Raw genomic sequence first — 16,142 nt, 5'->3', positions numbered from 1 at the left:
TTGAGCATTACTTTGCTAGCGTGTGAGATAAGTGCAATCATGCATTAGTTTGAACATTCTTTGGCATTGCCTTTCTTTGTGATTGGAGTGAAAATTAACCTTTTCCAGTTCTGTGGCCACCGCTGTTTTCCAAATTTGCTGGCATATTGAATACAGCACTTTAAAGTATCATCTTTTAGGATTTGAAATAGCTCAACTGGAATTCCGTCACCTCTACTAGCTTTGTTTGTAGTGATGCTTCCTAAGGCCCGCTTGAGTTCACATTCTGGGATGTCTGGTTCTAGGTGAGTGATCACACCTTTGTGGTTATCTGGGTCCTGAAAATCTTTTTTGTATAGTTATTCTGTGTATTCATGCCACTCTTTTTAATACTTTCTGCTTTTGTTAGGTCCATACCATTTCTGTCCTTTACTGTGCTCATCTTTGCATGAAATGTTCCCTTGATATCTCTAATTTTTGAAGAGATCTCTAGTCTTTCCCATTCTATTCTCTTCCTCTATTTCTTTGCACTGTTCCTGAGGAGGGCTTTCTTCCTCACTTCATGGCATATTTGTTGGGGCTAAGGGGAAGCAGTGAGAGATTTTGATGGGCTCCAAAATCACTGCTGCTGGTGACTGCAGTCATGAAATTTAAAGACACTTGCTCCTTGAAAGTGTCACGCGAGTGTATGTTCCTCGGTTCTTTGTCTCGTCACAACAAAGATTTGGAGCAACGGACATTAAAGCCCTCAGTGCATGACAGCTCTCAGGTCTTGGACAAATCATGTTACAGCTCTTAGGCAAATCAGTGTTACAGCTCTATTTTATTTAGAAGATAGCAGGAGAGTGAGAGAGAGAGAGAGAGAGAGAGAGAGAGAGAAAGAGAGAGAGAAAGAGAAAGAGAGAGAGAAAAGAGCGCACGCACGCGCGCGACAGAGTCCGAGACAAAGTGCTTTGGCTCTGTCTTTTATATGTTTTTTCCTCCACCTGGGCCTGCCCTATGCAAATTGGGCTTAGCCAGGAGTGCTGTTTGTTCTGTTTGTTCTGCCTGAAGTCTTCACTCTGGTCCTCGGACCTTCCTTTGACCTTCTTTGTCTTTTAGCCACCGCCATTTTGGACTCCTTTTCCCTATTCTACCTACCTAACAAAAGGAAGCTATGACAAATCTAGACAGTGCATTAAAAAGCAGAGACATCACTTTGCCAATGAAGGTCCACATAATCAAAGCTGTGGTTTTTTCAGTGGTCATGTTATGGAGGTGAGAGTTGGACCATGAAGTAGGCTGAGCACCAAAGAACTGATACTTTGATACTGTGGTGCTGAAGACTCTTAAGAATCCCTTGGACTGCAAGGAGATTGAAAGTTTGTAGCTAGGAACCAGGAGCTACACCACGATTTGTAACTTTTGGAGGATAGGATATCGATCCGGGGTCAGAGACGAGGCTTTATCTCATGAAACTTTTGTGTAATAAAGTTTTATTAAAGTATAAAGGGATAGAGGAAGCTTCTAACATAGACATCAGAAGGGAGTAGAAAGAGTGCCCCCCTTGCTAGCTTTTAGCAAAGAGTTATATATCTGTTAAAGAATCACCTCAAAACTGAGAGAGTTCCATCAGGCCCTTCTCCCACAACATGCATTTTGAGATAGCCTGGGCACAAGGTGAGTCATTCCCAGCCATGAAACAATGGACATGAATCTTAAAGGCAGCTTTTCAAGCAAATGCAGAGTTTCATTAGCATAGCTTAAGAGAACATTTCCATGAGTAAGACACACTGGTTTGTTCAGCCTTTAGTGGTTCAAGGTTTGAGTCTTAGGCAGAACTGACTTGAAAAAAGGCAGATCCTAAGGCAAATACGTAGTTCATTAACATAGCTTAAGAAAAACATTTCCATAAGAGAAATGCATTGGTTAGCTTAAGGTTTAAGAAAAGTTAAGTTCAGATGGAACCAGGTGTAGTCATGAGAACGCAGAATTTTAAAAGAAACCTCCTTTTAATTTTGTATAGAGAAGGAAACAAAAATGTCTGTCACTTGAGTTTGTTTCCTCCTGCTGCTTTAGAGAGAAAAAAAGTCTGACACTTGTAGTCTATTTCCTTTGCTTGGGGACCTCTAGCCTTCCTGCCTGTTACTCTCTCAAGATCAAACCAGTCAATCCTAAAAGAAATCAACTCTGAATATTCATTGGAAGGACTGTTGCTGAAGCTGAAGCTCCAATACTTTGGCCACCTTATGCAAAGAGCTGACACATTGGAAAAGACACTGATGCTGGGAAAGATTGAAGGCAGGAGGAGAAGGGAGTGGCAGAGGATGAGATGGTTAGACAGCATCATAACTCACGGACATGAATTTGAGCAAATTCCAGAAGATAGTGGAGGACAGAGGAGCCTGGCATGCTTCTGTTCATGAGGTTGCAAAAAGTCAAGCATGACTTAGAGACTAAACAACAACAGCAACAACAAAATTATAGAGCCAGAATCAGAGGTACCCTGGTACATAAAGCTACATTTTGGAGAGTGTCTATTGTCGTGGTCTGTGCGTGGGTTGGAAAAGAATTTCCAGACATGAGGCAGAATAAGAGGAGAATAAAGTTTATTAGAGTGGGAGATGCTATTAGAACAGTGGGCCAGCCAAAGGGAGAACCGATGTCGAAAAGGAGTCCTTAGTCCACTTTTATACCCAGGGTACAAGGAGCAGGATAGGGGTCTTGGGGGTCATTTGCTGATTGGATGAGGCATGTACACTGGTTGGGAGAAGAGTAAGGGAAATACCTTCTCACTGTGTGGGGTAGGAGGGGAGACAGGCTCAGGAGGACCTGAAATCTGTTAATAGTTACAACATGGGGGAGGGAAGGATGGTAAGGGTCTGATTTTTCCGTTCTTGCATTCCAAGACCCTCCTTGGTTTCATCTGGTCTTTCATCCTTGGGTCACCTTATTCCTTCCTCTATTTTTAGGGGCAATTCTTTGGCCCCTTTTGATACCCTACTCATGTCTAACTATCTACCTATTTCCCTTCTCAGGCCTTTGGGAACCCAATTTCAAAGGAAAAGGGCAATAACCATTCTCACTTCTTCAGGCTGTACAGGGGTGTCGTTGGGCTCTGGGTTCTCTTTGCCTGCTCTCTGTCAGGTGATTTATGGAGGGAGACGAGAGTTCACAGAAGTATAAGTCAGCTTGTTTCAGCATTGTCTGGGTGTTGGCTAGGGACTATTCTTGTACTACCACTTGGAAATTTGTTGTATCCTAGAAGAAACAGACTTAACAAGAAAGTTAAAGATACATGGCCCAAAGATTAATAGAAGTAGAAAATCGCTGAGGAGGTAGCCTCAGGAGAACCAGGACTAGACATTGCTTTGTGAGATTAGTGTTTCTCTAGGTATGAGAAGATGCAAGAATTTGGGCTCATAAAATCTTTATCTCAAAACATATGACTTTCTGAAGGCTTGTTCTTCCAGTTTTTTCCCAGAACACAGAGTGCCTTATTTCTGATCTCCAAGCTGAACTCCTTTCAAGGGGTCTTGAAGGTCAGCAGCCTGCAGTGGTAATGATTTAATCTTTGTAGAGGCAACTGGCAAGTGCCAACTTCTAGTCAGTAAGGCCCCTTCAGAGCCACATATTTGACCATGCGTTGGAGCATTTCATGACCATTGTGTCCCGTGGTGCTGGGAAGGCTCATTCCCAGGTCTAACGAAGATTCCATTGACAGGCCACTCAATGTATTGTTACTAGACCAGACCTTGCAAGTAGCAAAGGTCTCTGGACCATACCTGTCTTACTAGCCTCTTGGTCCTGGAAAATATTCCCTCTTGTTGCTTTTCCCATATCTAGAGTTACTTTATTACAGTCATTGATCTCATATGGTACTGCATATTAGCATTTTATCATAGGCTCAGTCACACATTTGGTAACATAAGAAACAATCTTCTGAAACAAGCGACATAGAAAATAATATAGCTAGCAGTTATTAGTAAGGTCACAAGCAAGAATTTAAGTCAAGAACTTTCATTAGCTATAGCACAGTATACCCCAGGTCATCCGGCTTAGGTAAATGATTATAGCCAGGTGTTAATCTCCCGGTTGTACATCATGGGGCATCTGACCTTTATCCAAAGACTGGTTACTGAGATAAGCTTTAGAAGCAAACTTAGAGTGTCCTTTTAAATAACTTAGTTAAACCTTTTAGCAATAACAACAAGGAACTAGCTCAGAAGTGAGTTGCTGTAAACACAGACCTTAATTAACAAAATTAGAACTTAATAGTAAGTGAAACACAATTTTTTGGTCAGTATGAAGGCATTAACCATGTAGCCAGGGTAGGCTTTAATCCATCAAATAAGAATGAGATTTGTCAGGGAGCCCAGGAAAGCCAAGCGGCCGTCTTGGATTTCCCATAGCCATGACTCTTTGATTTACAGCTATTGTTCACCCATTTTTAATTCCCTGATTTAGGAGCAGACCATGCCATGTTTTAAGGATGTCAGGATAGCAAAAGTCTAACCATGAGGGGTTATTTTTGTAGAAGCAGAATGAGCCTTGTCTACATGTACCATAATCTTAAATAATGCTTATTTACTTTACCAAAGTAACAAAAGATTTAAACAACAAATATAAATCACTTAAAGGCAAAGAAATTCAAAATCTGTTATTGAAAGCTTCATTCTAAGAAAACTTTGTTCTTTTAACTTTGAGAGTAGACTAAATTCCAGCCTGGTACCAGCTTACCAGATAACAAACAAACAAAATTTGTTTATTGGTTAACCTTAGAAAGGTCTTTTCCATACATCTTGAAGTAGCAATATTCTTGCAAAGGCATCAGAATGAAACCATAGAAGGCATGTTTAAAATCTGATTAAATTGCAATTGACAAAGTAACCTGGTCATTGCTGTGACTTGTAACACTTTAATATGTTAACTAGAATTATAACTGACAACATTTTACCAGGACATATCAGATTTTCATGAATTTCACATAATTTCTGGGATATTTATATTAGTAAAATCAACCATATGATATAACCTGAGAAGATTCATCACTCTTCTAACAATACTCCCCGTGTAATTAAACATGTCAAATGAACTCTCTTTGGGATGTTTCAGGTGCCCTCTGAAGCATCCCAAAGTTAGCTAGAAGTCAAGATATTTAGGAAGTTTTGTCAATAAATATCAAAAGGGTTTATAACAGTCAGGTAGGATCATATAAGTCACTGTGAAACATAGTCATTCGCTTAGCCAAAGTTAACAAAAGATTTCAAAGGTAAACATAGAACAGATCACTTCAGAGGTAAAGGAACTTAAAATCTATTATCAAAGGCAGTTCAACATCGCAAGAAAACTTGTATTATGTGCAAAATTCTTTTCTGGGAGTCCACTTTTCATGAAACCTCCTTATGACTTTCTGTACCCATTCCTTTGTTTTCCTATCCTGAAACAGCCACCTGTACGTCAGAACTACTTCTTTTTCCCTTCATAAAATGCAGTTTCACTCCTCATACCTTCTTTATTAACAAAATATACATCCTACTTTCCTTAAGCAACCAAAACCTGACCTTTATATTAGCATTCTATAGATTTGTGAACATAAAATTTAGAAATGATAATTTCTAAAAAATAATTTGCTTTCTTATAGAGAACATCTCAGGATGGCACCAAACGCTGTTCATTAATACTCAAAAATCTCTTTAGTTTCTGTGTAAGAGGAAGTTAGTGTTAAGTAGTGAATTTTCAGAATCTTACTTTATTTGGAAATGACCTAGGTATTCAATAAACTTTCATCACTTAGTTTAGCACAATGTTAGTAATTCATGTTACCAAAATCTGGAGAGACTATTTTAGACAGACATTTTTAAAGTATAATTATTTTGAATAGTTTATCTAAAAGCTCATGTCTCATTTACATTTTTTAGGATTTTTTTTTTTCTAGAGGTACTTTTCTTGTTGACACACTTGTAACAGATATAACAATATAGCAATATTTAACTTATAATAAACATTATAATATAATATATAATAATATAATATAAACCTATTTAACTTATAATAAACCTATTATAATATAATATACAATACATAATAATATAATATAATATAAACCTGTTTAATTTATAATAAAACTTGGCACAATGAAAATATTATGCTTAATATTAATTAATGACTCTTAGACACTCATAGCTCAGTTGGTAAAGACTCTGCCTGCAGTGCAGGAGACCAGGGTTCGATTCCTGGATCAGGAAGATCTCCTGGAGGAGGGCACGGCAACCCACTCCAGTATTCTTGCCTGGAGAATCCCTGGACAGAGGAGCCTGGCAGGCTACAGTCCATGGGGTCACAGGAGTCAGTCATGACTGAGTGACTAAACTACCACCACCACCACCAGACATGTCTATATCTGATTATCAAGCAAACATTAACACTAGATATTTAATATTGAATATTTCCCAGTTCAAGTGAATCTGAAATTCATTTAGGATAATTTTTTTGTTGTTGTTTAGAACTGTTTGATTTGTAAGTGCTTACTTTTCTGTAGGCCAATTAAATAAGAACTCATTTACAACTTCAGCAATATTATCAAAAAACAAAAGACACATACTGAGACACACATAAATCGAGACAGACAGACAGACAGATTCTCGTAGTTTTCTGCCTGAGATTTAAAATATTTCTTTGGCCTTGTTTTTTTGGCTTGAAGTTCTAATTTGCCCAAGGCTGAGGTCTCAGGCAAAGTGGGCAGTGTATTTCAAGGATATGGAAAGGGTTAACTTTAAAGCTTTTCCCTAGGCAGGCTTTTTAAACAAGCTAGTTGTTTTTGATTGCATATGCAAAAAAGAACTGGTTTTGTGGTTTCCAAGAAAAAAAATGTCATTTTAACATTTCTCTCTGGAGTCTAAAGAATATCAGGGCCATCAAATCATCTTCTTTTCTGTAGTCATAGTTTTATACCTGAATTATAGACCCAATAGTGTTCAAATTGATCTGATATCAGGGGCAGATCAGCTGATAAAAATCTTGGATTGTCCCTCTGGTTGGAAGTGAGACCTTTGGCCCATCAGAAGAATCTGAAGGGTTAAGGGAATTTGCTGGAGTGGGGGAAGCTTGGTTCATCCCAACCCTGAGAGATAGGAAGAAGTTAGAAGGGGATTCTTTAGAATGTTTGGAAAGTTTTGATCCCACATGTCAGTTCAGTCACTCAGGTGTGTCCGACTCTTTGTGACCCCATGGACTGTAGCATGCCAGTCTTCACTGTCCATCACCAACTCCCAGAGCTTGCTCAAACTCATGCCCATCAAGTCAGTGATGCCATCCAACCATTTCATCCTCTCTTGTCCCCTTCTCCTGCCTTCAATCTTTCCCAGCATCAGGGTATTTTCAAATGACTTAGTTCTTCCAATTAGGTGGCCAAACTATTGGAGTTTCAGCTTCAGCATCAGTCCTTCCGGTGACTATTCAGAACTGATTTCCTTTAGGATTGACTGGTTGGAGCTCCTTGCAGTCCAAGGGGCTCGCAAGAGTTTTCTCCAACACCACAATTCAAAAGCATCAATTCTTCAGCACTCAGCTTTCTTTATAGTCTAACTCTCACATCAATACAAGCCTACTGGAAAAACCACAGCCTTGACTAGATGAACCTTTGTTGGCAAAGTAATGTCTCTGCTTTTTAATATGTTGTCTAGGTTGGTCATAACTTTCCTTCCAAGGAGCAAGCATCTTTTAATTTCATGGCTGCACTCACCATCTGCTGTGATTTTGGAGCCCAAGAAAATAAAGTCTGTCACTATTTCCACTGTTTCCCCATCTATTTGCCATGAAGTGATAGGACCAGATGCCATGATCTTTATTTTCTGAATGTTGAGTTTTAAGCCAACTTTTTCACTCTCCTCTTTCACTTCCATCAAGAGGGCTCTTTCGTTCTTCTTTGCTTTCTGCCATATGGGTGGTGTCACCTGCATATCTGGGTTATTGCTATTTCTTCTGGGAGTCTTGATTTCTGCTTGTGCTTCATCCAGCCTGAATTTGGCTTGATGTACTCTGCATGTAAGTTAAATGAGCAGGGTGACAATGTACAGCCTTGATGTACCTCTTTCCCAATTTGGAACCAGCCTGTTGTTCCATGTCTGGTTCTAACTGTTGCTTCTTGACCTGCATATAGATTCCCTAGGAAGCAGGTAAGGTGGTCTGGTATTCCCATCTCTTCAGGAATTTTCCACAGTTTGTTGTGATCCACAGAGTCAAAGACTTTGGCGTGGTAGGCTGCAGTCCATAAGGTCCCTAACAGTCAGACACAACTGAGCGAATTCACTTTCACTTTTCACTTTCATGCACTGGAGAAGGAAATGGCAACCCACTCCAGTGTTCTTGCTTGGAGAATCTCAGGGACAGAGGAGCCTGGTAGGAGGCCATTTATGGGGTCGCACAGAGTCAGACATGACTGAAGCAACTTAGCAGCAGAAGCAGATGTTTTTCTGGTATTCTCTTGCTTTTTCGATGATGAAAAAGTGGAACTATGAGCCATGCCGTGTATGGCCACCCAAGATGGGTGGGTCATGGTGGAGAGTTCTGACAAAACGTGGTCCAGTGGAGAAGGGAATGGCAAACCACTTCGTATTCTTGCCTTGAGAACCCCATGAATAATATGAAAAGGCCAAAAGATATGATACTGAAAGATGAACTCCTCATGTCGGTAGGTGCCCAATATGCTACTGGAGAAGAGTGGAGAAATAATTCCAGAAAGAATGAAGAGAAGGAGCCAAAGTGAAAACAATGCCCAGTTGCGGATGTGACTGGTTGATGGAACTAAAATCCGATGCTGTAAAGAACCATATTGCATAGGAACCTGGAATGTTAAGTCCATGAATCAAGGTAAATTGGAAGTGGTCAAACAGGAGGTGGCAAGAGTGAACATCAGCATTTAGGAATCAGTGAACTAAAATGGACTGGAATGGGTGAATTGGATCCCTCAGATTTTGCAAAATAGGAGAAAGACCTGGACCAAAGGGAACCTCAGAATCCTTTCCTAGAGATCATGTGGATATGAAAGGTCGAGTAGGGGTCATCTGGAAATCTGATAGAGAGAAAGAGAGAGGGACAGGAGATAGGGAGGCAACAGAAAGACACATGTGGTATGAATCCCTCAAATCTGGATTCTGACTGAGGGCTTTGAAGGAATGAACATAAGGAAATTCTGAGTCCTTTCTCTGTTTTTGGCAAAGCTACTGTGCTCTTCAGAGGCCACTTTTTGGGGGTTCTCCCAGTTTGTATTTGGGCCATGCCTTTTGCAGGGTCAAAATTTTCCAGTTTCTGAGACTGTAGCCAAGGAGTGAGTCTGAGAAAGGCTTCCAGGACATACCAGAACCCACTCTTAGCTTACCTGACATAGAATGGGGGTACTGAGAGAAAGTTGTCCCTTTGGTCCCAGTGATCTCGCCATGTGACTAATAGCACACAATGGCCAACCGTCCCAACAGTCACATCCGCAGTGAGAGGTGACCCCTGAGAACCATGTGCTAAGGCACCATGTGACCCCAGCAGACAGACATTCCTGGGTGACTCACCATTTGGTGATTCCCTGAAACATGGAAGGCACTCTTGGGATGGCTCAGAGGTAATATCTAGGCTCCATAAATTAATCCAGACCGAAAAGAGAAGTGAAAGTGACAGGGAAGAAGGCTGAGGAATCCGCCTTACTATCCTATTGGGGAGGCATGGCCAGGGGACAATCGTCTCTGTTTTGCTTCAACCACTATGTTCCTGACGGAGTGCATGGAAGTTGTCTTCCTGGGGCTGAATGCCCTTGTGGCCTGATCCATTCCATGTCCCCCTTATCCTCACACAGGAGTCCTCATGTGGCAGGCACCCTAATTGCTTTTAAGTGCCTGACCTGTGCCCATGCAATATTGGTTGGCCTAGTCCTCAGTTAGAAAGGAGTCTAAAGGAGAGACCCTTACCCATTTGGGTGGCAGCTACTGGGGCACAGTGAGCAGTGGGGCCTTTGGAACACACCAGAGGGTAACCCTGGCCAGAGTTCCTCAGTTGCTTCTATAGCACTTGCCAGTTTGTAGAGGGTCCCTATGAGAATGGAGAAGTGAGGAGGTGGGGGAGGAGACCCCAAGTCCCCCTATGGGCCATCAAAAATGTCATGGACCAAGTGAGGATTGGAAAAGAATTTCCAGAAATGAGGCAGAATTAGAGGAGAATAAAGTTTATTAGAGTGGGAGATGCTGTTAGAACAGTGGGCCAGCTCAAGGCAGAACTGACGTTGAACAGGGGTCTTTAGTCCATTTTTATACTCAGGGTACAAGGAGTGAGATAGGTGTCTTGTGGGTCATTTGCTGATTGGATGAGACATGTGTACTGGCTGTGGGAAGAGTAAGGCAAATACCTTCTCACTGTGTAGGGTAGGAGGGGAGACAGGTTATACTGCTCAGGAGGACCTGAAATCTGTTAATAGTTACAACATGGGGAGGGAAGGATGATAAGGGTCTGGTTTTTCAGTTGCTGCATTCCAAGACCCTCTTTGGTTTTATCTGCTCTTTCATCCTTGGGTCACCACGTTCTTCCCTCTATTTTAGGACCAATTCTTTGGCCCCCTTTGGCAAGCCTCAGGTATGGGATGTGTTATTTTCTTCCTTCCTGCCGTCCACAGGTGGACAGGGTTCTGAACAAAGGCACTTTAGTTTAACGATCAGGCAGAGGGGCAGGATTCTCTGAAGCAAATCATTCTGTATGATTATAATAACAAAATCAATGAAAGCAAGTCAAAGAAACAGTTCCATAATGGAGTCAGAATTGGCTTCCATGATTTACTTATTGAGAGGGTAAGGGAAGTTGGTTTAATTATTGTGAGGACTATCAAATCTGAAATCCATAGGGAAGGGCAAGCTGGCAGATTCTATTTCTTTTGATGGCTTCATTTTTAGGGTTGAAATAATTTAGAATAGCACTTTCTAGAAAATACAGCAACCTATGCTGCTGATGCTGCTAAGTCACTTCAGTCATGTCCGACTCTGTGTGACCCCATAGACGGCAGCCCGCCAGGCTCCCCCGTCCCTGGGATTCTCCAGGCAAGAACACTGGAGTGGGTTGCCATTTCCTTCTCCAATGCATGAAAGTGAAAAGTGAAAATGAAGTTGCTCAGTCGTGTCCGACCCTCAGCGACCACATGGACTGCAGCCTTCCAGGCTCCTCCATCCATGGGATTTTCCAGGCAGGAGTACTGGAGTGGGGTGCCATTGCCTTCTCCGACAGCAACCTATTTAATTTTATAATTTTGAGAGCTTTATTTAAGCAAAAGGCTATCGCAGAAAAGATTTGAGAGCTTTATTTAAGCAAGAGGCTATCATAGAACTAATATTCCTTGGAATCATACTTCGAGAATTAATAGCTTGTGATCGTTTAAACTAAGAGCTTTAACACCCACCGTTTAACTATAAAGTGGGCTTGTCAGGTGGTGCTAGTGGTAAAGAACCCACTTGCCAATGCAGCAGATGTAAGAGACATGGGTTTGATCCTTGAGTTGGGAAGATCCCCTGGGGGAGGGCATGGCAATCCACTCTAATATTGTTGCCTGGAGAGTTCTATGAACAGAGGAGCCTGGTGAGTTTCAGTCCCTGGGGGCACAAAGAGTTGGACACAACTGAAGCAACTTAGCATAGCATACATACATTTACTATAACTCTTTGGTCACACTGCTGTTGATTTTACTTCTTTAATCATAAACCTGTAACTGGTCCTCATCATGAAGTATATGTATCGTGATGTTTTGGTCTAGATAAATAAGAAAAGAGTGAGTTTGTTTAGGAAAAGTTGCCTTGGATTTGTTGAGTCAAAAGACTGGGACTCTAGTTCCAGTTCTGGCATCTAGTAAATGTGTGACTTTGGGAAATATTAAAAGTCTGATAACAATATAAATAATCAAAGCCTTACTTTACTCATCTGTAAAATAGGAATTAAGGATATTGATAGCTTTAACATGAAACAATAGGTATTCAGGCATGTGGAATTATGAACAGTGAAATACAGACATAATTATCACAGAATTAAGTACTTTACATAAATTCATTACAGTCGTAGAATTTAAAATTTTTTTTCTATGTTGGTTTTCAACTGTTTCATGAAGTTTATATAAATGCAGAAATTCTCTGGAGTTTCTGTAACAGGTTTTGGGTTATTATTTTTTTTTTAAAGAATAAATGATCAGATTGTGTTTAACAAACCAAAATAAAAAATAGTACATTGTTTTGCTGGGACTATTAATAGACTGTAATGAAGTATCACACATTGATTGCCTTAAATGACTGAAGTTTATTATATCACAGTTCTGGGGCCAAGAATTGTGATACTGAGGTGTGGCAGGGCTATGTTCTTTTTGAAGGTGCTGGGGAGGAATCTGTTCCAAGTTTCTCTCCTAGCAGCTGGTACTTTGTTAGCAATCTTGTGCATTCCTTGGCTGTGGAAGCAGACTTCAGACTTCACATGGCATTCTCCTTGTGCCTATGTGGATGTCTAAATTTCTCCCCCTCCCCCCACCCTTTTTAGGGTCAACAGTCTTACTGTACTAGGGATGCACTGTACTCCATCTTTAATGACACCTGCAATGAACCTATTTCCAAACAAAGTCACATTCAGAGGTCCTGGAGGTAAGGGCTTTCAATACGTGAATTTAGGAAAGGTGGTGAGGGAGATACAGTTTAACCCATAACCTAGAGTATATGAAGAAGGAAATGGGAATCACAGAAATACACAGTTTTTATGTAATTATTTTGAGGAGTTTATGAAAGAAGAGTATAGAGGAGGATTTAGGGTAGGTAGAAAATTGTATTGTTTTGATTTTTAAGGTGGACAAGATTTTGAAAAACATAAGGTTTGTGGGAAAAATCTTGAGGAAAGTCTGAGAGGAACAACTGAAGGATTGAAGTCCAGAGAGCCCAGTACAGAATGAATGGAGATAAAGATTGGTTGGTGTTCCTGTGAAGAAAGGGAAATACTTCTGTTAATAACACAGTGAGAGAGGAGTAATGGGGAGGTGGAGATTTAGGTTTGTTGTATTTATTATTGCAAAGATGAGATAATTGTCTTCTAATTGATTATTATTATTAATATTATTTTCAAAGTGGGAACACGGTCATATATTGAGTAAAGGTGGGAGTAGATTTGGAAGTTTAATGAAGGTAGATTTTTTTAATGAATGAGAGGATTACTTGATAGTGCTGGTGTCCAAGTTGTGATAGGTAAATCATACAAGTAAAGAGGAACCATCTGCTCACATGTGTGGATTTCTATAGCATGTTTAACTGCCAGTATGAGAGATAGGTAATTAGATTTATCCATATTTGGATGTGTTTTTCCAAGTACATGTGATATAAGGGCAATGAGGCCAGGGATTTTTACTCATTAGTAAGATAATACCTAAAATTATTAACCATGGTAACCACAAAGGAGAGGGTGGGAAGTAAAGTCAAGAGGTACTGAGGATTCAGGAGAAATTGGAAGACCCTAAATGAGACTGACACACTGGAGTAGCTGAGCAAGCAAGTACAGGACTTTACATTTACTGTTTCATCTGAATATTCAACTGTGGAAGTCATCTGCCACCATCCTTAAAGGGAGGGTGATTGAGTTAGTATTGGATTCAGTCACAACAGACAAAAATACAACATACAAATGGTTTAAAGATATAAAATTTATTTCTTACTGGAAGTAATTCAGAAAGTGAGCATATAGTAGTTTCATAAAGCTGTCAAAACTCTAGACTCATTCTATCAATATCTTTTCTGTCTGTATCATATTACATGGTCAGAGATGTTCTTAGAGATCCATCCATCATGGCACATTCCAGCCATCCAAATAATTAGAGAAAAGAAGAAAATCACATAATTTTCCTTTAAGAACACATTCCAGAGATCATACTGAATATTGTTGTTTAGTTGACAAGCTGTACCCAACTTTTCACAACCCCACAGACTGTAGCACTCCACGCTTCCTTGTCCCTCACCATCTCCCAGAGTTTGCCCAAGTTCATGTCCACTGAATCAGTGTTGCCATCCAACCACTTCATCCTCTGTCATCCTCTTCTCCTCTGCCCTCAATTTTTCCCAGGATCAGGGTCTTTTCCAAAGAGTCATACAGAATAATTCATCTTAAAATGCACTGGTCATAATTTAGTCACATTCAGCAGGGGATGCAAGGAAATCTAATCTTTGTACTAGGCTGTCATAGGCATAGTGATAAGAAGAGGGACCTATAACTTAGGAAGAAGGGAGAATTAATATGGGAGACAACCATCAGTCTGTGTATCAGAGCTTCAACTGAGAATAAGTCAGTAAAGGAGGAAGAAAAAAAATTTGTGTCTAGTGGGGAGAACTGTAATCATCATGGAAGGTTAGGCATATGAATTACAGCATCATTGTGTTCTAGTCCACCTGGACAATGGTCAGAGGGCCTGAGTCAGAGGACCAAAGTCTAAAAAGTGGTCTTAGGCCACCATAAAATGCTTGTTTGGAAAATGTGTAGATGTGGGATCCATCTGTCATGTTATAGAAAGATACATCTCCAGCCTTATAATCAACGAATACTCCCACCCTACAGAGTTTTTCTTTTAGAGTAAGAGAAGTTTCTGGGGATGTGAGGCCCCAGTACTCCCCGTCATAGAGCCTAATGGCCCAGAAACCATTCTGCGGTGACACTGTGACCCTCCCCTTCCTTGCTACATTATTCCTACAAACTCCCAGGTCCCAGGAATGTGTGTCCTGAACCTCCACCTCCCAGAAGTATCTCTCTGAGCTGACGTGTAGCTGACCAAGCACACAGGGAATGGAGACAAATCTCTCTGGGCAGCTGGGAAGTTCCTGACATGGTTCTTGCCATGTTACTCTTCTCCCCTCTTCAGACAGGAAGAGGGCAGGATGGGCAGTGGCTGCATCCAGAGTCAGATTTACTGCAAAGACAAGGGATCATCAAGTTTCTGGGAGGGTCTCAGTAGGCTTAGGCCACAGTCTCCCTTCCGTGAGGGCTCCTCTGGCCCTGGGAAGATCCAGTTCACCTCCCTCACCCATCCTCCCTGGGACTACCCCACAAGGAGCTGGGTCTCTTTTGGATCATTACAGACTTACCAGTCTGGAACTCTTCTTTCCTCCAGTCTGCAAAGAGCAAATGAACATAAGAATCCATCATCTGACGGATAGAGCTTCCTGTCTGTCCAGAATACTATGGTAATAAACGTCTTAATTGAAGAATAACAGCAACAAAAAAAGAAAAGAAAAACCAACCTCTTTTTATACACTTGAACCTCTTTTTACAAGATGCTAAATTATGTATGACTTGAAGACCTGTGCCAATGCTATGCTCTCCTCATCCAAAATTCATATAGGACAAATATTTGCAATCTATTTGGGATGTTTGAAAGGAAATACAGGATATGATGGGTCTGAACAAATAACTTATTGTTCACTTTAGATTCTTCAAATTTTAGCAGATGATAACCATTCTACCTTCACTCAAATCACAATGTTATATGCAACTAAAAATAATAAAGCTGTTAAGATGTAATGTTCCAAACATATTATTATCTGTTAGAATAATGAGCAATCTACTGAATTCATGGAATAAAGCCTTGGAGTTTCCTTGATTTTCAGCAAACCATTTTGCACACAGTAGGGTGTTCATTTAAAATATCTTTGATAATAGAATTTTCTTCATCAGAGTCCATGTTGCTTACCAGCATATAATGGTATTTCCCTCCATGCTGCAAATGAACAAAATAGAAAAAACAACTTTTATTCTTGCATGTCTTCTTTGTCTTTTTTGTTATGTTAAAAGCAAATATAAGAAATATTTGTCTTTGTCCTATTTCTTCTATTGAATCCTTTGAACTTTCTCTTTATATCCTATATCCTTATATTCCAATTTCAAACATGGTGATAAAATTATCAGGTGAAGGATAGATAGAAGTATAGAAAAAACAAAGGTGGCAGGGATAGAAGCATGAAGGAAGGAGCAGAGATGGAAAGAAGGAAAGGGGAGAGGAAGGATTACATGCTGAGTCATCATTAGTGGCTTCACTTCAGAGAGAATTTATTAAAGCATTGATATTTATAAAGATAATGCTTCCAGTGCTGTTTTGCTTACACTAAACATTTTTTTTAAAAATATTTTTGCATTCTATCCCACTAGCATAG

The 16,142-nt window shown here is 40.3% G+C and overlaps 1 protein-coding gene and 1 pseudogene across 2 annotated transcripts in view; both read right to left on the bottom strand.

Moving 5' to 3' along the window:
- Positions 1 to 9,397, bottom strand: part of LOC147347012 (butyrophilin subfamily 1 member A1-like) — a 109,197-nt gene extending 99,800 nt beyond the window's left edge. The window contains exon 1 of the mRNA XM_086370568.1: positions 9,338 to 9,397. Within this exon, the coding sequence (XP_086226694.1) occupies positions 9,338 to 9,397 (60 nt within the window). The remainder of the gene's footprint in view (positions 1 to 9,337) is intronic.
- A 4,233-nt stretch (positions 9,398 to 13,630) lies between these two features.
- On the bottom strand, positions 13,631 to 14,909 carry LOC147347011 (butyrophilin subfamily 1 member A1 pseudogene; annotated as a pseudogene). The gene has a single exon (XR_015152670.1). The product of XR_015152670.1 is annotated as a butyrophilin subfamily 1 member A1 pseudogene (transcript).
- Positions 14,910 to 16,142: the final 1,233 nt, after the last annotated feature.

The sequence above is a fragment of the Bos grunniens genome, chromosome 23, assembly GCF_055505025.1.
Source record: "Bos grunniens cultivar Pamir isolate PY7600 chromosome 23, Bosgru_T2T1.0, whole genome shotgun sequence".
Lineage (NCBI taxonomy): Eukaryota > Metazoa > Chordata > Mammalia > Artiodactyla > Bovidae > Bos > Bos grunniens.
Note: the sequence above shows the minus strand (reverse complement) of the source record. Positions and strands in the feature narration are given on the sequence as shown.